The 27015-nt window shown below is 42.5% G+C and overlaps 1 protein-coding gene across 6 annotated transcripts in view; it reads right to left on the bottom strand.

Annotated features, from left to right (window-relative positions):
- Positions 1-27015, bottom strand: part of LOC115652608 (ATP-binding cassette sub-family G member 2-like) — a 43994-nt gene that overhangs the window by 4229 nt on the left and 12750 nt on the right. For 3 of the 6 annotated variants that reach the window (XM_030564884.1, XM_030564881.1, XM_030564885.1), the window contains 13 exons: positions 24852-24911; positions 24165-24279; positions 20261-20413; positions 19611-19768; positions 19191-19342; positions 18372-18473; positions 16151-16398; positions 12922-13004; positions 11183-11272; positions 10401-10525; positions 8668-8822; positions 1577-1666; positions 652-746 (listed from right to left, as the gene is read on the bottom strand). In XM_030564884.1, the coding sequence (XP_030420744.1) occupies positions 652-746; positions 1577-1666; positions 8668-8822; positions 10401-10525; positions 11183-11272; positions 12922-13004; positions 16151-16398; positions 18372-18473; positions 19191-19342; positions 19611-19768; positions 20261-20413; positions 24165-24279; positions 24852-24911 (1626 nt within the window). Of the gene's footprint in view, positions 1-651; positions 747-819; positions 1059-1576; positions 1667-8667; positions 8823-10400; positions 10526-11182; positions 11273-12921; positions 13005-16150; positions 16399-18371; positions 18474-19190; positions 19343-19610; positions 19769-20260; positions 20414-24164; positions 24280-24851; positions 24912-27015 lie in introns of those variants that run through there. The other 3 variants (XR_004000694.1, XR_004000695.1, XM_030564886.1) reach the window with 3 other exon arrangements.

The following is a 27015-nucleotide window of genomic DNA, read 5'->3' as shown; positions in this document are numbered from 1 at the left end:
CAGCTAATTTTAGCATGCTAGCATGGGTCCCACTAGCATAAGTCTATAGATGTAGGCTGAGAGGCTTGTTCCCAGATGCAGTGTAGACATACCCATTGTGCCTCCCCAGTCTGTAAAAGGGGGGATAATAGTACTTCCTTTCCCCACAGTGATGTTGTGAGGATAATTACATTAAAGACTGTGAAGTGGTCAGATACTATGGTCAGGGGATCATATAAGTACCCAAGATAAGAGATCATTTTCTTTTCAATTTATAAGTTTCTTTTTCATGTTGTATGATTAATAGTTTTGTAGCAGGAGAGTGGGGGAGTAGATATTGCAAGGTTGCCGGATATGCTGTTTGGGTGGGGAGAGTGTTTTTGTTTTAATAGACATAATGAATTCAAAGTGACAAAGGCATATCAATATTGCTATGAATACCTTTACTGGTTGTTTTGCTAATGACCTCTGTAGCATGTTATCTTAGCACATACAATGGGAAAAACCAAACCCAAATGCTTTTTTTCTTAGTACTAAAGAAATATTACTGTAAAGAATCCTACTGTAGGTGGTGAATGCATGTCAAATTCTCTAGCACTCAAAAAACCCTTGCAATCTTGTAGATGCCTTGTACAGTAGTGGGATTCATTTTAATGCAAAATATATACTTACGGTTGGCTAACCTGCGTACAGTTCGTATCAGTCTGACTTGTATTAGTGATACCAGAGCAAAATTTCAGATCAGTAAATTCATTAATTTGCAAAGCCTTTTAAGGTAAAAGAAAAAAACATCTCAATGACTATTAAAGAGATGACAAACCAACTGGATCAGATACTTACTAAAATCAATTTATCTTAAAAAATGTTATGGCATCATAGCTTATGATCTCAGACAAATCCACCTTTTCTAACAGTGGCATAGCTGATTTTGTTGTAAGAGTATAGTTGTATACATGATGTAAGAATATAGTTTGTTCAGCATCCCATATGACAGAGGTCATCTATACAGCAGCTGTCTAACCCAGCGCTTTCAAAAGACTCCATGTTTTCCATCATAACTGCATTACTGACTCAGCTTCCTAAAAATAAGATCATAGTAGTTAGAGATGGAAAAGATCCAACTCTTATCCAGTCCACCTCTTGCAATTATTCGTATGATTCCACCTGTTTCCCTTCAGTTTTTTTTAAAAAGCTAAATATTCTCTGTGACTGAAGCAACGAGGTGAAAGACAGCAAATTTCTTTTGTTTAAGTAATACAATACTATTTCATTTTATATAGTTTTATGCTAACTGTATCCCAATATAGTTATAACTGAGATATATAGTTATTTAAATACCTGCACATCTCTGCACATTTGAACTGTTTGCAGATAGGAGACACTTAACCTCTTACAATCATCTTTAGCTGCTGTATCCATAAACTCCTCATGATACCTACTAAAGCATGCCATGTCAAGTTTTAATTTCCATATGTTTAAATAACTTGCTCTTTACTCACTAATCTATGAAACCTGGATTCATTTCTCCCATCAGATTCAGATGGTCCATTTTGACAAATACTTCTAAACACAATGCACAAGAAAACATAGCACTTACCGTCATGCCATATCGAGGGATGCTGAAATACTGCAGCCAGGAAAGCCAAGACATGACGCTTGTAAGATTTACCAACAACCCGGAGAAAATCTGTAGACCATAAAGACACAATAAAACATCTAAGTCCCAGAATCACCATTACTAATCAGATGTGCACAAGTAACTCCCATTAGATCTATATGCTATACAGAAGTCTGAGTCATATTACAGTGGAGGATAATAAGGGGTTCATATCCTCCAGTCAGAACACAGAAGTAAACTCCTATAGAGGTTGGTTGCTGGTGTACTATGCTTTTAGTTGTTAGGGGAGAACCCCAAATCAGGTTTTTGATAAGCTACGGTTTTTATAAAAGACGGTTACTCATCTTTGTAACTGTTGTTCTTCGAGATGTGTTGCTCATATCCATTCCAGTTAGGTGTGTGCGCTGCGCGTGCACGCTCGTCGGAAGATTTTTACCCTAGCAACCCCGGTGGGTTGGCAGGGTCGCCCCCTGGAGTGGCACCGCCATGGCGACGGATATATACCCCTGCCGACCCAACCACTCCTCAGTTCCTTCTTGCCAGCTACCCCGACAGTGGGGAAGGAGGGCGGGTTTGGAATGGATATGAGCAACACATCTCGAAGAACAACAGTTACAAAGGTGAGTAACCGCCTTTTCTTCTTCGAGTGATTGCTCATATCCATTCCAGTTAGGTGATTCCCAAGCCTTACCTAGGCAGTGGGGTTGGAGTGAGATGTCGCAGTGTAACACTGCGGAGCCTAAGACTGCATCATCCCTAGACTGCTGAACCAGGGCATAGTGGGAGGCGAATGTATGGACCAAGGACCAGGTAGCTGCGCGACAAATCTCATGAATGGGTATGTGAGCGAGGAAAGCAGCCGATGAGGCCTGAGCCCTGGTAGAGGGCGCAGTAACGTGGCTCGATGGAACATGAGCCAAGTCGTAACAGGTGCGGATGCATGATGTCACCCAGGAGGAAATCCGCTGTGAGGAAACAGGTAGGCCCTTGATACGCTTAGCCTCTGCAACAAGGAGTTGGGGGGTTCTGCGAAATGGTTTTGTTCGCTCGATATAAAAAGCAAGCACTCTACGGACGTCTAGGGAGTGTAGCTGCTGCTCCCTGTGAGACAAATGTGGCTTTGGGAAGAAGACAGTAGGAAGATCTCCTGGTTAACATGGAAGGCCGATACCACTTTGGGCAGAAAGGCCGGATGTGGTCACAACTGCACCTTGTCCCTGTGGAATACAGTATATGGGAGATCTACCGTGAGGGCCCGAAGCTCGGAGACTCGTCTCGCTGATGTGATGGCCACCAGGAAAGCGGTTTTCCATGAGAGGTAGAAAAGGGAGCAAGTTGCTAACGGCTCGAATGGGGGGGACATGAGTCTGGCAAGAACCAGGTTAAGGTCCCATTTGGGGGTGGGGCGGCGTACCTGGGGTAGAGGCGCTCTAGGCCCTTAAGGAATCTAGACACCATCAGGTGTGAGAATACCGAGTGGCCATTCTCCCCTGGGTGGAAGATAGAGATGGCCGCCAAATGGACCCTCAAAGATGATACCGCTAGGCCCTGTTGTTTGAGAGACCCGAGGTAATCCAAGATGTTAGGGATGGAGACCTCAGTGGGAAGGAAGTTCCGCTCCATGCACCAGCACATGAAACGCTTCCACTTGGCCAAATATGTCACTCTAGTGGAAGGCTTCTGTTGCACTGGGGCAGAGCAACACAGCTCAGACTGGGTCAGCCACTCAGGAGCCATGCCGTGAGGTGGAGGGACTGAAGGTCTGGGTGATGCAGTTTGCCGTGATCCTGAGTGATCAGGTCCAGGTGAAGAGGCAGGGGGACAGGGTCGGCTATGGACAGATCTAGCAACATGGTGTACCAGTGCTGCCGAGGCCACACTGGAGCTATCATGATTAAGCAGGCTTTGTCCCTGCGTACTTTCAGTAGGATACTGTGGACAAGCGGAAATGGTGGAAAGGCGTAGAGCAAGTGCGTCGTCCACGGTATAAGGAAGGCGTCCGCCACTGAACCCAGTGAGAAGCCTTGAAAGGAGCAGAACATCTAACATTTCCTGTTCCCACGGGACGTGCAGAGGTCTATCCGGGGAAACCCCCACCTCTGGAAGAACAAAAGAGTAACGTCCGGGTGAAGTGACCATTCGTGGGAAAGAAAGAATCTGCTGGGGCGATCCGCCAGCCTGTTCCGAACTCCCAGGAGAAAGGACGTGATAAGGTTTATAGAGTGGGCTATGCAAAAGTCCCAGAGTCATAAGGCCTCTTGATATAGAGGCGAAGACCTCTTGCCTCCTTGCTTGTTTATATAGTGCATGGCCATTGTGTTGTCGGTGAATACTGACACACAACGGCCCTGTAAGTGCTGTTGGAACGTCTGGCAAGCGAGGCGACCACTCTCAGCTCCCGGACGTTGATGTGCAGGGTCAGCTCTTGAGATGACCAAAGGCCCTGGGTGAGCAGGTGCCCGAGGTGAGCCCCCCAACCAGGGATGATGCGTCCGTTGTCAGGGATGCCGAGGGCTGGGGCGGATGGAACGGGAGCCCTGCACACACCATGGAGGGATCCAGCCACCACTCTAAGGAGTCTAGGACGGTCAGGGGAATGATGACGACCATGTCCGTTGCATCCCTGGCTGGTCGGTATCGTGAGTTGAGCCACGACTGGAGGGGCCGGAGGCGCAGTCTGGCGTATTTCGTTATGAATGTATAGGCCGCCATGTGGCCCAGGAGAGCGAGGCAAGTGCGTACCGAAGTCAACGACGCCGCTCGCAGACTCTGGATGATGGCTACCATAGTCTGGAACTGTGGCAGTGGTAGACAGGCTCTGACAAGATTGGAGTCCAGGGTGGCGCCAATAAATTCTATCCTCTGAGTGGGGATCAGAGTCGATTTTTCCACATTGATCATTAGGCCTAGAGGTAGGAAAAGGTCCTTGGCAATGTGGATGTGATGGAGGACTTGCGCCTCGGAGGTCCCTCAGATGAGCCAATCGTATAGATATGGAAACACGTGTATCCGACTGCGGCGGAGGTGGGCAGCGACTACAGCCATACATTTGGTGAATACTCTTAGGGCTGTAGAGAGGCCGAACAGGAGGACCGCGAACTGAAAATGTTGGCTGTTGGCCACGAACCAGAGGAACCTCCTGTGAGGTGAGAAGATGGCTATGTGGAAGTAGGCATCTTTCATGTCGAGGGCGGCATACCAGTCTCCAGGATCCAGGGATGGGATAATGGTCCCCAGGGATACCATACGGAACTTCAACTTTATCATGTATCTGTTGAGTTTCTGCAGATCGAGGATGGGTCTGAGACCTCCCTTTGCCTTGGGGATTAGGAAGTAGCGGGAGTAAAACCCCTTGCCCCATTCGTGCTCTGGTACCTCCTCTATGGCTCCTTTGGTGAGGAGCATTTGCACCTCCTGGAGGAGGAGTTGCTCATGAGAGGGGTCCCTGAAGAGGGAAGAGGGAGGGGGGTAGAAGGGGGATTTTGAAATAAATTGGAGGTGGTATCCAAATTCCAGCATGCGTAAGATCCAGCGATCTGATGTTAGCTGGAACCACGCAGGGAGGAAAAAGGAAAGATGGTTGGAGAAAGGAGGGGACGGATCCTTTAAAGAAACTGGTACAACACCCTCGGGCGCACTTTCAAAAGGAAGGTTTTGGCCCTGAGGAAGGCTTGGAAGAGCCTTGGTTTTGGCCCCCTTGGTTGCCCGATTGCCTTCGGCGACCGGTTCTGCCTCGCCTTCTGGCGAAGTCTTGCCTCTGCCGGGGCCGATGGTAAGTGCGGTGTGGTTGGGGCCGGAAGGGCCTACGCTGAGTCACTGGTGTGTGTGTGCCTAACGAGCACATAACGACTCTGTTTTCATTTAGGCTTTTCAGCCTAGGGTCAGTTTTATCTTAGAACAGCCCTTGGCCCTCAAAGGGAAGATCCTGAATAGTGTGTTGGAGCTCCGGGGGGAGGCCGGAGACCTGCAGCCATGAGATACGCCGCATAGTCATGCCAGAGGCCAGAGTCCTGGCAGCTGAGTCCACGGCTTCCAGGGAAGCCTGGAGGGAAGTTCTTGCCGCCTTCTTTTCTTCATTGAGGATTGCCGAGAACTCCTGTCGTGCATCCTGCGGAAGCAACTCCTTAAATTTGTCCGCTGCCGCCCAAGTGTTATAATTATAGCAGCTAAGGAGAGCCTGCTGGCCATGGCGCTCCCTCTCATTAACCGACTGGACAATGAGAGAGCAAGGAGGAGGGTGGACATAGAGATATTCATAGCCCTTGGAGGGCACCATGTATTTACGCTCTACACCTCTCGCAGCAGATGGGACAGAGGCCGGGGACTGCCAGATCGTAGTGGCATTGGCCTGTATGGTCCTAATGAAGGGAAGAGCCATTCTAGTGGGGGCATCTGATGTCAAAATGTCCACCACTGGGTCCTGTACCTCCGGGACCTCCTCGGCCTGCAAGTTAATATTTTGTGCAACGCGCCTGAGGAGGTCTTGGTGGGCCCTGAGGTCGATTGGTGGAGGGCCAACAGATGAGGTTCCAGCTACAGCCTCGTCAGGGGAGGATGAAGAGGAGAGACCTGGAACAAGCGGGTCTGACGATGGCTCCTCCTGGTGGATCGTTTCTGTCTCCCTGGGGAGCTGGGAGTCCTGAGGCTGGGTAAACCCTTCCTCCATAGGAGGAGGAGGAGAGTGGGTGACTGTGGCTTCCGGCACCCTGTGTTCTGAGGTGGCCGAGCGCGATGGACCTGAGTGAGAGCCTTGGGCCTGATGGTACGCCCAAGGCGTCCAGAAACCCCACTGTTGTGGCCCATGATCTTGAGGCTGAAGCTCATGGAATAATGCAGCAGGCATGTCGGTGTCTGGGGCGTATGCACTATCCGCTTGAGAAAACACGGATGGGTGTCAGGATGGCCAGGGAGGAGCCAAGCGAGCCTGGTATGAGTCCTTTGCTCTCGTCGCTGGAGATCTTGGTGCCGGGGATCGGTACCGGGAGTCATATCGGTGCCGAGAACGAGACTGGGACCTGCAACCAGCGCAGTGCCAGGAGGTCGACGGTCTGCGGCGGGATCGGCTGCAAGAGTCTCGGTGCCTGGAGCGGTGCCTAGAACCGGAGCGGTACCGAGAGTACCGAGCAGGACGAGAAGTGGATCTGTGCCATGAGTACGATCGGTACCGCCTAGGTGAGCGGTGCTGGGACTGCGAACAGCGTCTAGACCGGGACCGTCCATGAGACCACGAGTGGTGCCGGGACCTGGATCGAGATCGGTGCCGGCTTGCCGATTCCAGTGAAGGAGGTCTCATAGTGGCTGGCTTGCCTCTGGAATGTAGTACCCACACCGGCAGTGCTGGGGGTTGAGGCAGAGTAGACTCAGTCATCGCTATAAGGTCCCTGGCTGAGGAGAATGTTTCCGGTGTGGAAGGGACCGTAAGCTCAACCACAGGCCTCGGCATAGAGCTCTCAAGGACCGGACTCGATGGCCCTCTCAGGACCGGAGTCAAGGATACCACACTCGTCGGTACCACAGCAGGAGTAGGTGCTGGGCAGTCCGAACAAGGGTGAGTCTGCGTTGAAGGCGTGGAGGAAGCAGAGGGCCTCCAATCAGGTCTCTGTGCCGGAGAAGGCCGGTGCCAAGGTGTCTTGGCGGAGCCGGCACGGTCCGGTGCCGGAGAAGCGCTGTCAGTGCTCGTTGCCGAGGATGGAGGGTTCAGGGCTGCCTCCATAAGGAGAATCTTCAAGCGAAAATCCCTCTCCTTTTTTGTCCGTGGCTTAAAAGCCTTACAAATGCGGCACTTATCTGAGATGTGCGATTCCCCGAGGCACTTTAGGCAAGAGTCGTGGGGCTCGCTCGTGGGCATCGGCTTTTTACAGGTCGAACACGGTTTGAACCCCAGTGAACCGGGCATGGGCCCCGGCACCAGGTGCGGGGAAGGGCTAATGCCCAAACCCCGCTAAACTATGTACACTAACTATCTAATAACTATAAAACTAATTACACTATAGACTAAGTCAACTATGTACAACAAAGATATCGAATGAACAAGGAGAAGCTAGGGAAGTGGAGGACAGCTAAGCCGCGCTCCACTATTCCAACGACCGACACAGGTGGTAAGAAATAACTGAGGAGCGGTCGGGTCAGCAGGGGTATATATCTGGCGCCATGGCGGCGCCACTCCAGGGGGCGACCCTACTGACCCACCAGTGTTGCTAGGGTAAAAATCTTCCGACGAGCATGCACGCACGGCGCGCACACCTAACTGGAATGGATATTAGCAATCATTCAAAGAAGAATATGAAATTGTATTTTCTAGTCTCCAAACTCTGCCTTTGCTTCTCTATGGCAACTAGACAAAAACAAGGCAGACAGGCACTTTTGAAGAGCCACACTGAGAGTGTTCGGGTAAAGTTTTCCTCAAGTGGCCCTAAGATTGCTGTCCAATGAGGCATTTCCCCGCGTGGAAAACTGGTCATGCTTCTATCCACACTGCACTGCAGCCAACTCAAATCTCTTTTGTATGTGGCCTATTAATAGATAGTTGGTTTCCTTGTTAATGGTTAGAAAGTTAGTGGTCTCATAATTTAAGGGACTTTATCCTTGGTTCAGCTGAGGAGAGCAGTGGAAATGTGAGTCTAAGCCACCTCTCAGCTCCCCCAGCCCTGGATCAGCTAAGGTCCTCTCTAAATCATGCTGGCTGCAACAGTTTTACAGGGAACTATGCACTAGTTGCAGAGCAGATGGAGCATCATGCACCATGCCACATCCACTCTTAGCTGTGGCACCATGCCACATCCACTCTTAGCCCTTCCCAGTTCTTCCCCATTATATTTATCACTAAAACTTGGCCCTAACTAGAACATCAGATCCAAAACCCACCTTAACCCCAAACTTCTGGAGAAGTTCAGAAACAAGCCTGAACTTTGGAATTTTGGTTAATGTATGTACAGGGACAAAGTGTAACATGAAAGCCCCAGATTCTTGATCTTTTTGCAGAATTCAAATTGAGATCTCAATCTGGCTCTGAACTTCACAGCTGCTTGGGTTTACGTCAAAATAAATAAAACCATAATAATGCTACTCACAATCATAAAAACAAACGTGATGGTCATGAGTAGATTAGCTACAGCCACCACATTCTGTCCTGTTGCAATCGCTAGCGCCATAGCAGTGGCCGTGTAGGATACCATCATAAGAGAAAACATCATTATAAAGAAGGAATCTGCTCTTGGCTTCAAACCTTAGGGAGCAGAACAAGAAAGCTGTTGGTATAATTTTGTCAGAGCTTGTACCATAGTCAATGTGTACTATCTTAATATATGTAGTTGGCCCCACTTATTAGAATAAATTTTGTGGGAGGACTGATTCAAGGAAATCTGCCTTCTTTACATCACCACTCCGTACACTTTGGATCACTGGCTGTAAGGCCCGAGGATCGGTGTCCCAAATTCCTCTGCCTTGCCGGTTGGGGAAAGGGAGTTCAGACTCCCATGGGCACAAAGACTAGGGATTTTGTCTAGAAAAGAACTGATGTTTATACAGTATTTGTGGAAGGAGATGGGGGATTGTAATGGACTTTTTCAATGAAATGGAGGGAGAAAAAGCTGTAATATGTCTCAGCCAAGCCAAGATAAAAGAGGAGACTTCCTGATTCACTAAGGGCTCAAGTTATCACCACAGAAAAACTGAACAAGAAGCAGCTAATGCCTCACTCCATACAGCAGTAGATCACACGCAATAAACATCCAAAATTATTTCACCCGTTTCCATTGGGGATGGGACTCCCATGAGTCAGGGGTTGTTGGCAGCTGTAGATTAGGCATTAGTTTCTGAATCGCCCCTGTTTCACAGCCACGTAAACATTCTCTCTGTAGTCTGTATATCCTAATAGTGCCATAATGTCTCGTTTCTTTAAGGGAAAAACACAGACTAGAGCAAGGGATGATTTTTGTTCTGTACTTGCATTCTGTTGACAGTGGTGCTGGAACAATTTGTATAGTGGAGGTGCTGAGAGCCATTGAACTAAGCTGTAAACCTGTATATAATGAAAATCACTTCAAGCCGGGGGTGCGGCAGTACCCCCAGAACCCCTAGTTCCAGCACCTTGGTCTGCTAACATCTTATTATTAATTCTTTATTAAGTTTTGAAACATAATGAAAGTTTCTTGTCTGAATTTCTTGCTCCATTAAATATTTCAGTCTAACCTTCCTGAAATGTGTAGCAGGCATGGTGTTTGAAATTGTATGAATGGTCTAAAATGGATGTCTGTAATTTTAAAATTGTCCTTACTACCAGGGGAAAGAACTGAAAAGAACAGGCTAATATCAGTTCCCAGGACCTTGAGTTTTTATAATCATACTTTTCTTTTACAGGAGGCCAAATGTAATGAAAAGTATTTTGTGCTAGAATGATTAAAAGTCACTAAAAGAAAAGATAATGGCATGGAAACTAGTGAGATGGAACCATCTAGGAATGATGCTTAAACCCCTGTTTCCAATAAAAGTGCAGATGGGCCATATCACAGACTATGACAAGAGTGCTTGAAACTTTGCAAGTGTGCCCAGTCCAGCAAATTGCATAGCAGCACCGATGGCAATCTCATGACATTTCAGTCACCAAGCAAGAGAAATGATGCCACATTGGTACATGGAGTTTAAACAGAGAAAATGATTTTTTTTTAAAGTGGAAGAAGGAAGATTTGACCCAACCTACTCCTGGATACCTGAAATGATTGACAGGCATAAAATGAGTGTACATTGTTGGTTCTGAAGCAATGTTCTTTTTAGTTTTAATACAGCTTGTGAATAGGGCACTTGCCTAACATGAAATAAATTATACAGGTGAAGATGACGCTTGGTAAAGTCCTCATGGGTATTAGATCAGCCATTAGCTTTGAGATGAAGTATACAGACACTCTGTAGTACCCACTGATATATTCATGTCTAGAACACAGAAATACATACAACATATTACAGATTATATCAATTATAAAGCAATCAAATCATTTTCACATATGGACAGGTTTTGATAAGTCATGCATGCAATTCCAGATGGAAAAATAAGACTACATGTGCACATACTGTAATTACACATGCAAATGGCCAATGAGATGTCATTATAATTTTGATAATTACATATGCAAATATACATGCATATTGCTGTACACAAACCTCTGTCTTTAGTGTACATCTTACATCATCAAAATACACTTAACCTACAGAAATATGTAATTCTCTCATTTTGTGACTCATAAAGCCTGTAAAGTTCCAAGTATCCAATTGGTATCAACTCCATATGATTCTGGTAACAGAAGTGAATAGTTCACAAACAACTCACAGTGTGAATAGTATTTATCCAAACTATTAGAATTAATGGACAAAACCATCCAAAGAAATGGTGACTGGTTTGCAAACAACTCATAAACAGGATTTAAAAAAATGTTTGCAGTGAATATTACTTGCAGTGAATAATTTGACCAGTCTGAATAACAAAATTGTCAAATCTAGATGACAGTTTAGTAAGGCAACAAAAAAGACTAGCAGTTGAATAAGCATCGCTAACAATAGGGAATGTTACCCATTACATCAAGCTTTACTTACATAAATATCTTTTTTTCCACAATAAAAAGTTCAATAGCTGAAATACTGCTGAAACACTGGTTGGTGGTCACGAAGAACATTGCTCCAATTCTATGGTAAAGCAAATATTTACACTTATTAAATCAGCTACATAGGTGCTTTATTCAGTTATTTTTAATATAGCTTCAGTAGTTTTTACAATAGACCATGTCTAAACTCTTCCAAAGAACTACTGGCATTCACTAGTATGTGCTTTGCTACTCCACATACTCCATAATTCATACACAAATTGTCTGTCTCTCTCCTTATTTCTCAGTTGAGATTTAAAGGTGTAAACTGTAGGATGGATTTATATAACTAAGATTTCTTTACAAAATATAAATGGACAAAGTATATTTTATTATGCTTTTTTTTGTCTTGTTGACTTACTCAACTAGTTCACAACATTTAATAACTTATCACCAGAGAAGCAAGGCGTCATTAAGTGAGATGTCATTAGCACATGAATCCTGAATAAATGTGTCCTTAAAATAGGCTTGGGAAAATAAGTAGAAAAGTTTTAAACCATCTTCATTCAAACTGCTAAACCACTTTTCTTCATAGTTGTATAATTTTTTAAGTTTCAGTGGGATCTACTAAGCAAGTTAAGGGACTCAGCCCACTCCTGGTTAAGTTAATGGTAAAACTTCCATTAACGTCAACGGAAACAGGTTTGGCCCTAAGACTGAAGCTTTAGCAAATCTTGAGCTAGCTGAGTTCAATGTTTATGACTGGAATATGTAGGTAACATCTGTTGCTTGTCAGAATGAAATGAATGAAAAATGATTTGACTGACTTTACTCAATACTTTGTTTAAATCACCTTCAGACTGAGCACAAATATGAGATCAAAAATTTGAGTCTACAAGGAATTTGAGAAAATTATGAGCAACTGGAGATGCTAAAATGAAAAGCCAAAATTGTCAACTATGGATGCCAAATTTAAGCCCTTGGCATACACACATTCTGAGACACTTTAATAAAAGTAGTCAGATTTTAAGAGGTACTGACTACCAACAGCTCCCACAGTTGCAGATGTTCAATTCTTCTGGTAATTAGGCCACTTTTATTTAGGTACCAAATAGAAATTTAGGCCCCAGTCATATACACATTAAAGTAACCTTTTTAGGTTCACCTCTGTAAAGTTAAGCACGCGTATAAGTGCTTGCAGAATCAGGGCTTTAGTGCTTAACTTCAGGCAACTAAAGTCTGAAAAATTTGGCCCTTGAATTTTACCTCAGGGAAGTCTTTCCAGATACTGTTTGTTTAATTGTTGAAGTGGTTAATGTACAGTTATGCATTTTGAATATTTTGTAAAATTTTCAGGAATCTTTCACTGCAAACTTAGGATCCAGTGCTGCTACCCTTACTTGCTGTGAAGAGTACCTTACTATGCAAGTAGCCCCACTGATTTCACCAGGACTACTTGCACAAGGTAGTAGACAACATGAGTGAAGGTTGCAGAAATGGGTCCTTAGGCCTTGAGTCTGCAATGAGCTTCATGCTGGCGAAGGGATCTAGCCACATAGAGCTCATGGCAGGACCGGCGCTTATTCTGCAATTTATGATTTACAGGTATGCATTTGTTCTAAAGTGGTAGTTATGGTATCTCTCAAAAGACAAGAAAAGTTCATTTTCAGCCTCAAAAGTGTTCATTATCTTATGATGGTAACAGCAAGGTTTTGTCAGCCCCGTTAAGATTCGCTCCCTGAGTTGACTAACCTGTTTTGTACACCGGTAACATCATCTTTTATCCCAAAGAAAATGGCACCTACAACTAGTCCCAGGAAAATTGTAACACATAGCTAAAATAAAATAAAATACATAATTAACAAAGAGAACTACAATCTAAATTTGTATTGTAATGAACATTTTTTTAAAGTTCAAAATTGCAAAAACTACATAAAATATTTAGGTGGTGAATACAGATGGAAAAGAAATGTACTCATGGTACCTAGATAGAGGGTGATAAGAGATGAGAAGATGGAGAAGATCTAGAGCAGCGGTTGGCAACCTTTCAGAAGTGGTGTACCGAGTCTTTCATTTATTCACCTAATTTAAGGTTTTGTGTGCCAGTAATACATTTTAATGTTTTTAGAAGGCCTCTTTCTAGAAGTTTATAATATATAACTATTGAATGTAAAGTAAATAAGGTTTTTAAAAGGTTTAAGAAGCTTCATTTAAAATTAGATTAAAATGAAGAGCCCCCTGGACCGGTGGCCAGGACCCAGGCAGTGTGAGTGGTGCTAAAATCAGCTCGTGTGCCGCTTTGGCCAGGGCCAGCTCCAGGTTTTCTGCCACCCCAAGTGGCCAAAAAAAAACCCGGCAGCACGATCGCGCTGCTCCACTCTTTGGCAGCAATTCAGCAGCTGGTCGTTTTCTCCAAAGAGGACTGAGAGACCCGCTGCCGAATTGCTGCCGAAGACCCGGATGTACCATCCCAATAGCGGCCCGAGTGCTGCCCCTTGGTATTGGCTGCCCCACGCACCTGTTTCTTTAGCTGGTGCCTGGAGCTGGCCCTGCCTTTGGCACATGTGCCATAGGTTGCCTAACCCTCGTCTAGAGCATGCAAAAACTCGCCGTGGGATCCACAAATGCACTTAGATGCCTAAATCCCAGACTATGACTATTTAAGTATTTATGCATAGTGGAGCAATCATTAGGCCAGAAAAGGAGTGGGGCGAATGACTCAGCGATTAGGGAACCTACCCAGGTCCAGTTTCCCTGCCCTAATCACACTTTAATTTTTTATCCACAGTGGAACAGCTTCAGCAAGAGAGATTGAGGGAGCCCACCTCAGAATATTCCATAGCTCAGTATTTAGAGCACCCTTCTGAGAGGTGGGAGACTGCTGTTCAAATCCTTTCTCCCTCTCTGGCAGAGAAGGAGGATTTGAACATGGGTCTCCCACATCTCAAGTGAGTGTTCTAATCAGTGGACTGAAACTTATAAAGTAGCACCATCTCCACTTCCTCCAGTGGCTGTTTCTGGGTGGTGTGAAGCAGGTACCTAACTATTTCCACAAGAAATGCCTTAGATAGCTAAGCTGACTGACTCTAGATAATGGGTGCCCACTTTTGGGTTTCTGTATGGAGCTAGGCCCTTCCCTGCGTCCTGGATTTAGGTGCCTATCTCCCAGAGAGGGGAGGACTCCCGCCTCTGGTCAGTATCTCCCATTGGCTAGTTTAGGCAGCTCTGAACTCACCTAGCATGCTGACTTTTGTGGATTGTCCGTTTGGAGCTGCTGGTACCCTTTTTGCTCTAAAGAAGGGCAGGATTTAAGCCTAAGGGCCAGATTCTTACAGCTTTGCACTAAACAGAACTCTACTCACGCAGTAAATGCTACTCAACATAAGTAGTGTATCAGAATCTGGCTCTGTGTAAATAGAAACATGCAACTTGGAATTTTTTTCAATAGCAAAATTATCAGTGAATCCAGTGATATAATCTGGATGATTAAATCTGTATGTCACAATTTTTTAAGACTAAGTAGAAGTGAAGAAAATCTCAGCAAAAATGATGGTATCAGGCAGTTCAGTCATGGTTAAGCATGAGGGATGCATAAGTCTTAACACTGTAAAGCATTGATACGTGGTACCGTATCATTAAGAACCTGCCGAAAGGACCAAATGTCAGGGATAATTCAGCCACTAAGCCAATTGTAGTGGGGGAAAAAAGGATCATATCAAGACCAATTTGGAGAGGATTAGCAAACGTGGCTTAATGAACTGTGTACCATTTATAGACTGTGTTTGAAATCCATTCCTAATGAGGTTTGGGAGATAGAAAAGATTGTGAGAAAAAAGTCAGAACCATTAATCCTGGAATATTAGAAAGCTTTTGTAAGCATAATTCTTGTCACAAGGTCAAGCTTTTGCAATGCAATTATTTGAGATATCCATACTATCAACATACAGATATAGATACACACACAAAGCCTTTTAACTGGATGGATTCTGAACAGATTTCCCCTTTGCTATTGATTTTATTTTACTCAAGATGTTTTTTTCTTAATCCAGATAATTTATAACAGTGATAGTGGACAACTGTTGTCAAGGGTTCGATCTCCTCTCGTATTACTCAAATAAAATTCAAAAGGGAGTGTTGCTGGATTAAGTACCTCAGGATCAAGCCGATAAATGTTATTTCCTAATTTCTTATTCCCCAGAAGAAATCAGTAACAAATTCTTTATTTAAAGGCAACTTGTCGATTTTAAAAATCCATGAACATTATTATACTGTGCTGAATTTCCAAAAATGCAATGTTAAGAAGGTCATATAGACTCTGCACTATGGAATATGCTTCCCCTTCTTTAAGACATACTACATCCAATCTATGTTTTGCATTACATATATTTTACATAACATATCATGGTCCTCAGGTGCAGCCATTTCAACTTTATGTGAAGTTGCCTATATATTAGGAGACCATGAGACTCTGTCTTTGTCTCAGCTACTAGGACGTAATTATATGTTGAGTTAATTTACTTTCCCTTTGTTAAAAAAAAGAACGCAGTGGGCCGGATCCTGGCGTACAGATGACTTGCATAGTGCACAGATCAGAGGTGAGGATGAGATTCTGAGGATCAACTTCTCAGTGTACTGTGTCGTGGTTGCAGGGAACTACTTGCAGGATAAGGTACTACTTGTTGTGAGTCAGTGTGGTAGAATTGTGTCGTTAATGACATAAGTGTGAGGAGACTCAGGCCCCAAACACTTAAAACATTGGTAATGTAAGTTAATAAATTGTTGCATATCTGTGTCACGCTGATTATTTGGGATCATTTAGCCTAGTATTTTAAGGCACAGATTTTCAGATACTGACCCCTATTTTAGTTGCAAATTTTAGGCCCAATAATTTGCAGGTGCAAAATTGTGCCTAGCCCATCTTCAGATATAAATGGTCTCTAAATCAAATTGAACTTACAACTGTTATATTAACTATGATTACCTGAGCTACGGAGGCTTGAGGGTTGCCTATCAAGTTTTTAAATGTGCGTTTCGACACCCACTTGAGCTGATGAAAGAAGGAAGTGGTATACGTAATTTGTCTGAAAATTGTCTTCACTTTCTTTTTATTCTCCAAAGAAATGTTCTGTAATACTGCTTTTGTTTCTCTGTAGTAGGTGGAACTGGAATAGTGCTCTGCTAACGTCTCTGCCAAAGTCTTATCACGGTTGATGTGTTCTTCAATGTTATCTTCAGGTTAAAGAGAAAAAATATTTGGTTACTTTTATTGAATTCACAGAAAAAAGTAATTCTCCAGCAATCAAGCCCACAGTGTTATGCTAGAGTTTTGGTTACTAAGCAATGAGATAACTAAATAGGCCATTATAATTTATAAATTAACACATTCCACTCAGTCTAGAAATATGAGATACAAAATACTGGGCACCTCCAGTGCCAGAGAGAATCTGTCCCTGTGTTGTCGACCAGACAATACAATTTACGGCTGTATCTGCCTGTTCACCAGAATCGGTTAATCTATATCAGTTTGAAAGCATTGCATTAATTTTGGTTTCTCAAATCCACCAAGTGTGAAAGACTCAATAAATAAATAAATAAATCTTCTAAATAATTCATGATTAGAATGATAAAACACAAGAATTGCATGGGCGGAGGGGGGGATTTCTCCAGATCTTATAGGCCAAAGTTAGCCATTAAAGATTTTATATTTTATCTACAATGTGCAGCAGAATTGGTACTTTAATAATGGTTTAAACAAACCATTATTAAATCAGTTACACCTGGCCAATGGTGAATTCATTTTTATATTATAGTGCAGAAATGTCACTAATGTGCTATCACTCAGATTTATTTATGGGTATTGAAAACACCCCAGCTTTTATTATTTTTGCGCTTTTTTGTTTTTTGTTTTGTGATTAATTCCATTCTGGATTGTTACAATATAGGTCTTTGGTGTCGGGGGACTCGCCTTCCTCATCTGGAGCTTGATCCTGCACTCATTGGAGTCAATGGTAAAGCTCCAGTTGAATTCAATGAAGCAGAATCAGGCACTTGTTTGTTATAGTCTCTGAAAATTACAATATTCATTTTTTAGTTTAGGGCAAAAAAAACCACTAGCAATTACTTTAATTCAACAGAAAGCAAAGGAGAGTCCCTGAGGAACTCTTCCAATACTGTGTAGGGATCATTCTGCAACCTTGATTGAGTCTCTTCATTCTTTAGCGATATGTTTTCCTCTTACAGCATGTGTGCATATAGGGCCTGATCCAAAACCTATTGAACTCCATGAGAGTCTTTCCCTTGATGTCACTTTTGGATCAGGCTGTCAAAAGGGAAAATGGACTCCCTGCAAATGAGAAATTTTACTCTCAGTAACAAAGATTTACCACATGGAATGAAGGGTCTCACAGCCAATCATTCCTTAAATAACCTTTTCCTCACAAAAGTTAGGGGTTGTCTGCGCACAAAAGCTGTACTGCTTTAATCACAGTGGCATAGTTAAGTGGTACAGTGCCCTAGAGCGTGGATGCAGTTATATTGGTATAAAAGTACTTACACCCATATACAGTTTGTTCATCTTTACATACAGGAATAAACTATGCTACTATAAGTAATCTTTATACTAGAGTAACCGCATCCACACTAAGAGTTGTACCAATATAGTTATTTCATTTTTTAAAATCACATCCCTAACTAAAATAGTTTATAGCTGTACAGAGTCTGTGTGTAGAGCGGGCCATGCACTGTATAATTTTGTTGTGTTTAAAAAGAATCAATCCTTACATGGGGTTGTAGTAGAACAATCTATAGTAGTGTTAATGTGATTACAATAACCACCTATGGTCCAGTCCTGGAAGAAAGTGATACTAATGATTGATTACCTCAGCTGAATTTATGAGCAACAAACTACCATTGCAGAAATGGAAAAACAAAATCAGTCCAATAACGTGACAAATATTGTATGCATTAAGTACACGTGCAAAGCATATAGTTACAAAGTTTTACAATTTTGGTTTTTGGCACTACTGTATCACAACAGGGCACTGGATCTGGTTTTCATGAAAGACAATGAGAGTTTTGCTATTGAAGTCATTGGCAGAGCAGTCCTTACTGTTTGAGGAAAGAGTCAGAGTGGTTAAATCCAAAACACATTTTGTCACCCTGCAAATCAGCTTCTTACTGTATGAAGAACTTCAGTTTTATACCTAGATCAACATCAGCCTTGCTTGATGCCACAGCAGTTGAGTCTCCATTAATGACATCCAGAAAAAAATCAGCAGGATTGTTGTATGGCTCACATTCATAACCTGCAGAGAAACAATGTTAGTTCTCTAAAGCAAGTCATTCTACACATTGTAACATGTATGGAAAAGCATTTGAGGTAATATACCATAGGCCAGACTATGATACCCTTACTTATGGTGAGTACTATCTTACACCACAATGGAAAGCTGTAAGAATTCAAAATATCCAAAGGTGTCAACTAACAAATAAGCCCTTCCAAATCTAACTGCATGTCTGTTGTTGCTAATTCTAATTTGACCTATCAGCTGGTACTAATAGACTTATTGATAAGACATTTTTCTGCTTCTCCTTATGGCAGGTTTAATCATTTGGATTTACTGAACCCACATATCTATGGGTAAAGTGCTTAAGAGTTTTACTGAATTGGGGCGTTAGTGTACAATTCATATAACAAAACTAAATACTATGATATAACATGCATTACTTTTTACTTTTAAAGTAATTACTAATAAGCACAGAAGGTAACAGTTAAGGTTTAGCCTTCATCCTCAACTCTGCATTTTTCGATTTGTGAGTGATTGGTTTTTCAACTTTGCATTAATGTTACTGTTATATTAAAAAAAATCATGTTTTGGTATAGGAAACAATAAGGCACATTAACCATTGAATCCCATGATTCAAGAGTCATTTTTACTGAGTCACTTTTCAAAACAACTGCATTTTGAGCAAGTTCCTTTCCGTGTCCACTTTTGTGACTGAAGCTCCAGAAGAAAGCTCACCAATAGATTTGAAGTATTCAATGGCATTCTGAGCAGGGCCATGGTACAGCATTCTTCCTGCAGCCAGTAATGTCAGGTTGTCAAACAATCTGAATATGGAGTACCGGGGCTGATGGATGGAAAATATTATTGTTTTCCCCTGCTTTGACATCCTGAATGTAAAGTGGAAAATAATAGAGGTATCAAATGTCTGTGCTCTGTGTGGAGTTTTCTTCTTTCAAATTCCTTCCAATACAAATCAGTAAATAAACACAGTTCAACCTGTTGTTCAAGAATCCAGTGCAAGGTACAAAAAGGAATAAAATAAGCCCAGCAATATAGTAACTACACGTTAACCATTCTAACCACATTTTAACAGCAGATCTATGGAGTGCATTTCTGTCAAAGCTGGTTCTTTCCCAGTGATTCCATTGCAGTCACCTTTTCAGGAGCAGCAAGACAGCATTGGCAGTGCTGGCATCTAATCCAGTAGTTGGTTCATCTAAGAACAAGACTGCAGGGTCAGTAATGAGTTCCATTCCAATATTGGTCCGTTTTCTCTCTCCCCCAGAAACCCCACGAATGAACTGGGTGCCAACCTAGTGCAAAACAAGCAGCTTGTGTCATTTTGTCTGACTTCAAAGTATTCAAGAAAGAACATTCAATGCCTTTAACAGCACATTAACTTCTGGGAAAGTTCTGGGTGATTATATTATGACTATGGATTCAATGATTGACATTGTGTAAGGCAATAGAGCAACTCTGAAAGTTGCAGAAAGAAGCCCCTCCCCACCCCCCTTTAAAAGTTTTCACCCTGAAATCTACGTTTCTTCATGACACTTGGGTCACCTGCTTTCCTCCTTCTGGTAACCACTGTCCTGTGTCTGATAGTTTAAGGATAGGCACAGAAGTAACAAGCCTTTATCTTCATTGATACTATGAGAACAGGCAGCTGTGCTGGAGTTTATCAGGTCTTCTGGTATTGGAATAAGCCACTAAATCAAAAACACCCCTGCTAAAGTGGAGCTATTTTATCATCTAAAATTATTTAATATTTGCCATTAATTGAGCACCATAATATGACAGTTTACCTTGGAATCTGCCACTTTAGTCAAACCCAGTTCCTTGATGATCTGGTCAATTCGTTCCTTCTTTTCCCTTTCCTTCACAGATGTGGGTAGCCGAAGTGCTGCTGAAAACTGGAAATTTTCTCTCACTGTCAGGGTTCCCATCACCACATCATCCTAAGTAAACAAAATTACATATTTAATGTTCATTCTTCATGTTTCCTTTTCTGGGACTTGCACATGCATCTGATGTGCATACTTTACATGCAGAATGCATTTGTATGGCAGTGACAGCTGCTAGAATCCAATAGGCTGGATCTTCAAAACCTGAACATCCCATCAGATATTTGCTTTCAATACTAGTCACTGCATGTTTGTGCAATTTATGGCAACAAGGGGCTATCCTACATGTATCAAATAGAAGAAAAATCAACGCATGTATATACACTGTCCAAATGTCTCCCTGCCCAGATTGTTTTGCAGAGCAGTTAAACAACGGCAACACAGTGAAAAATTCAAACATAGATTTTTTCCTTAATATAGTTGAAAATTGTCAACAAAATGATTCTGGATTTGGTCCTGTCCAGATGCTGAGCATCACCTCTGGGAAATAGTGCCCTCAACTCCTACTGTCTTTAATGGAGGCTGAGAGTGCTCAGCACCCTGCAGAATCAGTATCTGGAAAGAGTTCTTTCTACAGATGTGAATAAAATCTTTCTTCAAATATCTGAGGATATGGTAACTGCAGATCACAGCTAAGCAAAAACTAACAAGTGCAGAAAGGTTGTGAGAACAGCTCCATAGAGTGCTGTGAAACTGCTGATTTAAACTGAATCCTCTCTTGAGATTACCAGAGCAGAGGGTAGGCAACATGGCCAGGAGGAATGAGTCTAGTGTAGAGAGTGAGGAAGCACTGAGTTTGAATGCACCAGGGCTAGATTAGTGAGCACTGTAACCCCAATGCAATTATCCCATGTTTACTTTAAGTACACGAGTAGTTTCATGAGAATGAACACACACTTTATTTTTTAAGCATGTGACTGTTTAAGTGTTTTGCTGGATCAGGGTCACAGTATTCAGCACTTTGTGGGATTTAGCAACTCCTGTTGACTAAATGGTCTCATGCAAGTTCCTTGATCTTCCTGTCTTAGTTTACCTCTCTGTGAAATGGGTATAATAATACTTATTTATTAGGTATTGTATAGACAGCATTTTGAACATGTAGGGGCTAAGGGTGATTGACAAAGCAAATGCAAAGTGGAGCTCTGTGTGGATACATTCAGTCCTACTACCTCCCTTGGATCAGTACTTAACTAAATACATGCATTGTAGGAGCCCATTACATGATCCATCATTGTTCCTTGATATTCTTGTCTGGGTTCAGGTGGCCCTGACAACTGATGCAACTCCCATCTGCATTCTCTCTCTTGGATCTGAATCAGCAGCTTAAAGGAAAACACCATGCAGGCAGCCAGGAACCAAGAAAGTGCCAAATCACTACTGATGGAGTAGGGAAACCTGGTGCCAAATACATTTTGAATTTGAAAAAGAAAAGGAGATGGTGGGAAGGAAGAAATATATTACATGTGAAGAGAACACCTGTGTGTGTGAGTGAGAGAGAGAGAGAGAGAGAGAGAGAGAGAGACAGTGGATAGAGAAAGCAAAAGACAGAATTTAGAGCTTCTCACTTTATAAGATCAGAACAACTTAAAACTGATAGTTCAAGTGAAGAATCATGTCAGTTAATGATGTGACATCTATGAAAACCAGAATGGCACCCTTAGGACAGGATACAGAAAATTAAAAAGGATAAAAGGGACTGATTCACTGTGATCCACAATCAAGCATTCAGTTCCTTCAGCTGTACACCTGTCAAGAGACCACTGCTATTTAGGAAGCATTATCAGCTATGATGAGGTACATTGTCTAGCAAGGTCTCTAGACATTTGAGCTGCTGTTGCCCAGGTACAGCAAAGACCAAGCCACTGTTTTCTCTGTCAGAGCTGCGGAGATTTGGAATAAGACTGTGAAGGGGTAAAGGGAGCTGAGGAGCAGATGCAGCCGAGCTTGTCAGTCTAGCAGCCTCAGCTGCTGTGTATAAAAGGAGGACAAAGAGGATAGTATGGGGAGTGGGGAAGATGGTTTTTCTTGATTTCTTCTGAGATAAGTAAGGGAGGAAATTTATCTAGGCTTTGTTTATGCTTATAAAGGGAATGTCTTTTTATCTGATGTTTGATCATACAAAAGTTTAGACAGCTCTCTACTAACTTTGTTTTGAGAGAGTATGGATCAGCGATGGGCTGACCATATTTTAACAGGGGTCTCCCTCAAAATTTCTCTCCCTTAGCCTCTAATTAACCATAAATATTGCACTGAAGATAGGCAAGAGATAGGGGGAAATCCATTCATTTGTTTTCCCACTGAAGCAAAAACAGTTTCTCATACCTAAGAAAGGAGGTGTCATCTCTGGCCAAACAAGGTTATGAGCTGTACATTTGTGGAAAACTTTAACTTTGAAAAATGTATTGACCATAGTGGTAGTGGAGAGCTGTGTCCAACCTTTTGAGCATAAAGTGGAGGCATGGAGTGATGACCTTGCAGAGGAGGCTGAGGGAACAATTTTTGAAAATACCAATCCACCTAGAGAAATCTAGTCTGTTGTAAAAGGGAGGAGGGAATGCGCTGGTGACATTTTTATGAACCCCATGGATAAAATCAACTCTGGTTAGGATCCAGAAAGGGTGGGGAAATCATCCCAAACTTCCTTTACATTTGGTGGTAGAATTTTAATATAAGGCTCACAAGAGTGGCCCCAAAGAATCTCTCCAGCACATTGGTGGGCTGCCATGCCCTCCCTATTCTTGTGGAAAAGCAGCCAGATAGCAGAGTGATAACAGTTGTAAAATTGAATATTCTTTTACCAGGCTTAAACATTTCCTGTAGTGTTTCTCAAGACTCATCCCCACCCAATTGATAGGGAAGGGAAATGCCTGTAGTTTAGGATGTGTTTTTCTGACCTTCTTGTAGCCTCAGGTCTCTGCATGAGTTAGAATTCTGACCCGTTTCAGAGAGCAGTCTTAAAGAAAGGTCAACTCAGAATATAGACAGACTTGTCAAACCATCGAAATGTGAGGAGTAGTTGCATGCTATAATAGAAAATAAATTATAATATAGGGCCAGATAACCCACTCACAGCTATACCCACAGGACAAGATGGGGGGAGGGGGAAAACTCAGTGAGGTTCACATTGCAGAGTTTTTCTGGAGACAGTCCCCTATAGTAGTAGGGGCTGTGGATTTGAGAGGCTGTGCCTCCTTCCACTTCTGTAGATCCAAAGGATCCATAGGGAATGGAGCCTCTTTCCATATGGAAACAGATGATGTCCTACAGGGATGATTGCTGTTCCAGTGGCCTTGCTTGTCCTTGCAAACTGTACACCAATAGGAACTGTGCTACTATTGGCGGGGTCTCCTTGCAGATGCCCAGTAGCAGTCAGACATACTACAGTTCCAAGCTGTTTAAACTTCTCTCTGGGTTTCAGGTACTCTGCAGTGAAAGGTGCTGTGGAGGGGTCAGCTCCACTGCTCCAGCCCCTCTTGACCTCTATATTCAGTGGAGCTCTATGAGCAGAGCAATGGTGCTGTGGAAGCAACATTCTGTAATGGGCTTCTTCTGTATGGGTGGGGGAAGAGCCACATGTGGAAGGCCCCCACTGCCTGCAGAAGCTCAGGGAATAATCCTGGAAATGGAAATCAGTTTATCCCATTGACATTTTAAACTATAATGTGTCATGTTTCTAAATTATATCCTGGGTCAGTTTTGACAAGTCAGCTGCTGCAGTTACCTCATATTGGACAATTCTGGTGCATTTTGGCCGAGAAGATGTCAAAATGACAAAGGCAGATGCAGTCACTGCAGACTGACTTACCTGTACCACATATCCAGAGATACATTTAAAGTTGGCAGGCTGAGGAGCTCCGTTTATCAAAACATCTCCAGACAGCCCATGAGGATCTTTCCTTGCAGCTAAGATATCCAATAGCCTAGAAGAAGAAAAGTCCATCACTTTATAGAGCTCTGAAGTGTACATTTTCAGCAAGCTGTAGGAGTTGGGGCCAGTGAAAGGCAAATCTGGCAGACAAATACAGTTAACAGTATATAGTCAGCAGTGCACAAGCTTTCCCATATTGAAAATTTGCAACTTACTATAGTTCATTTTTTTTAAAAAGCCCCTCAAAGAACAAAATTGTCTTTTTTTCAGTAAAATAAGCCTCCTGCTGTACTGCAGATTGATGTATAAGGGGAGCAGGACACTATTTACTAAAAAAAATTAATTAATATTAATAAATTAGTAAAACTGGTTCTTTTTTTTTCTTTTTTCTTTTTTGTTACTTTTAAATAAAATTTCCACTTGGGGTCAAATTCTGCTCTGAAATCCATAGATTTATTTCAGATTTACTCTGGTGGAATTAAGATTGAAATCTTGCCCTGGGAGTGTTGTTCATAAATATTTTATATATATATATATATAGGTGCATTTTCTTGTTGGTATGATTCCCCTTGGTGAGGAACATAGATAAAGTAAAACAGGTGCTTTCACTGCTTCAACACTTACGAAGATTTGCCACTGCCAGTGGGTCCCAGAATTGCATTCAGTCCTGGTCTCATAACCCCACTGTAAGACAAAACCAAGAGGTTTCTCATTCATTGTTTCATTTACGGGTTAGTTCTATTAATTTTCAGAAATGTATTATGCATCAAATCCTTTTGAGGCTTATGAAGCTAGTTGGTTACATAAAATAATGACTTGACTCCTGTTTAGTTTACATTGCTAACTTAAAATAAAAAGAAATATCCAATATTGTTAACTAAAAAGTATAACACAGGAACTATAATTATCAAACAATGGCAAGACATATGTTGATGTATAGCACAAACATACTCTAGAATACATGCAGTCATAGCAAGCATGGTTCTCTGGCCATCCCTCGGTAAGAGAGGCATCTGTCATGTAGGAAAGGCATCTATATTTAAAGAAATACTTGGAAACCTGACAATGACTCTACATCAGATGCAAAGAACTATCTCACACTCAGCAGCCAGCAGGAAATGGTATTAAGTACGTATTTGGGTTACCAGTCATTTTGTTTGGAGACAACTCTTTCAATAAAACACAGTAGGGAGCTATTTACACTATGTAGTTTCCTAGATAGCGATCAACACTTCCCTTCCCTTGGTCATTGTTACAGATGAAAAATTTAGTAGTAAGGGACAAAGTCTCACAGCTGGCCCCCATATTGCACATGCAGACAAGCATTGTGCACTTAAGTACAGGTTGCATGTGCAAATGCATGTCTGTGTGTGTAAATGCAGGCTTTGTTCACTGAGGTGAGAGTTTGACCATGGAACTGGACAATGAGTTGCAAAAACAACCATTTATATATACAGTATAGGTAGTTACTTTTGAAAGGCAGCACTGAACTCACAGATAGGAGTACAAAGAAAGCAAAACTAGCTGATTGAGTGGTAAGTAATGGAAACTTGGTAACTCACTTGTAGTCCGAGAAGCAGCTCCAATCTGAATCAGACCAGAGGCCTGGCAGAGAGGATCTGAAAGTATCTATCTGATCTGAGATTTGGAATGGGCAAAAAATATCCTTGTAACTAAGAAGTCAAGCCCAAACCACTACTACTCAGTAACTTTAACTATGCTGTAGTCCACTCCTTTCCCATGCTCCTCCATCTGTGTTTTGTCTAATGTAGTTTGTCAGATCTTCAGACAGAAAACTGTTGGTTTTTTTTTTACAGGTCTGCAAAGTGCCTACCACATGGAGGTTGCTACAATAACAAACAAAAGTTAATAATAAACAATTTATCAGTGGTTTAGTTTCAAATCAGAGAGTGCTGGAATCTTATGAGCTCTTCACATAAAATTCTGGGTGCATAGAAACTGGAGAGAGAAAATAGGCCCCTTCCAGTTTTGGATATGACCTGAAAGGAGAACTGCAGGGATGGCCTTGGATAAAGGAAATTTGAGAAGATTTAGCCTCTCTCAGTCTCAGCACAAGGTGTCATAAACAGATAAGTAAGAGTTAATATAACAGAAGTGCTTCATATCTCTTTGCGTGGAAAGGGTTAACAAGAACAGTGAGCCTGGCTGTCACTTGACCAGAGGACCAATCAGAGGACAGGATACTTTCAAATCTTGAGGGAGGGAAGTTTGTGTGTGCTGTTAGTTTTTGGTTGCTGTTCTCTCTGGGTTCTGAGAGGGACCAGATGTGCAACCAGGTTTCTCTCCAATCTCTCCAATACAGGCTCTTATAAGTTCAGACTAGTGAGTACTAGGTAGATAAAGCGAGTTAGGCTTATGGTTGTTTTCTTTATTTGCAAATGTGCATTTGGCTGGAAGGAGTTCAAATGTGCATTTGGCTGAAAGGAGTTCAAATTGGTATTTTGCTGAAAAGATTTTAATTTGTACCTGTATACTTAGGCTCGGAGAGTATTCCCAGTGTCTATAGCTGAAAGACCCTGTACCTATTACATTTTAAATTTACAAAGAATTTTTACTGTTTTTCTCTCTTTAATTAGAAGTTTCTTGTTTTTTTATTCTGGTGAGACCCCAGGGGACTGGGTCTGAATTCACTAGGGAATTGGTGGGGAGAAAGGAGGGAAGGGGGAGAGAGAGGCTAAATTCTCTCTGTGTTACGATTACTGTCTCTCTCAGGGAGAATCTGGGAGGGGAAGAGAGAAGGAGGAGGGAAGGTGCATTTTCCTCTCTG

The sequence above is a fragment of the Gopherus evgoodei genome, chromosome 5 (genome assembly GCF_007399415.2).
Source record: "Gopherus evgoodei ecotype Sinaloan lineage chromosome 5, rGopEvg1_v1.p, whole genome shotgun sequence".
Taxonomy (NCBI): domain Eukaryota; kingdom Metazoa; phylum Chordata; order Testudines; family Testudinidae; genus Gopherus; species Gopherus evgoodei.
This window is presented reverse-complemented; position numbering and strand designations above follow the sequence as displayed.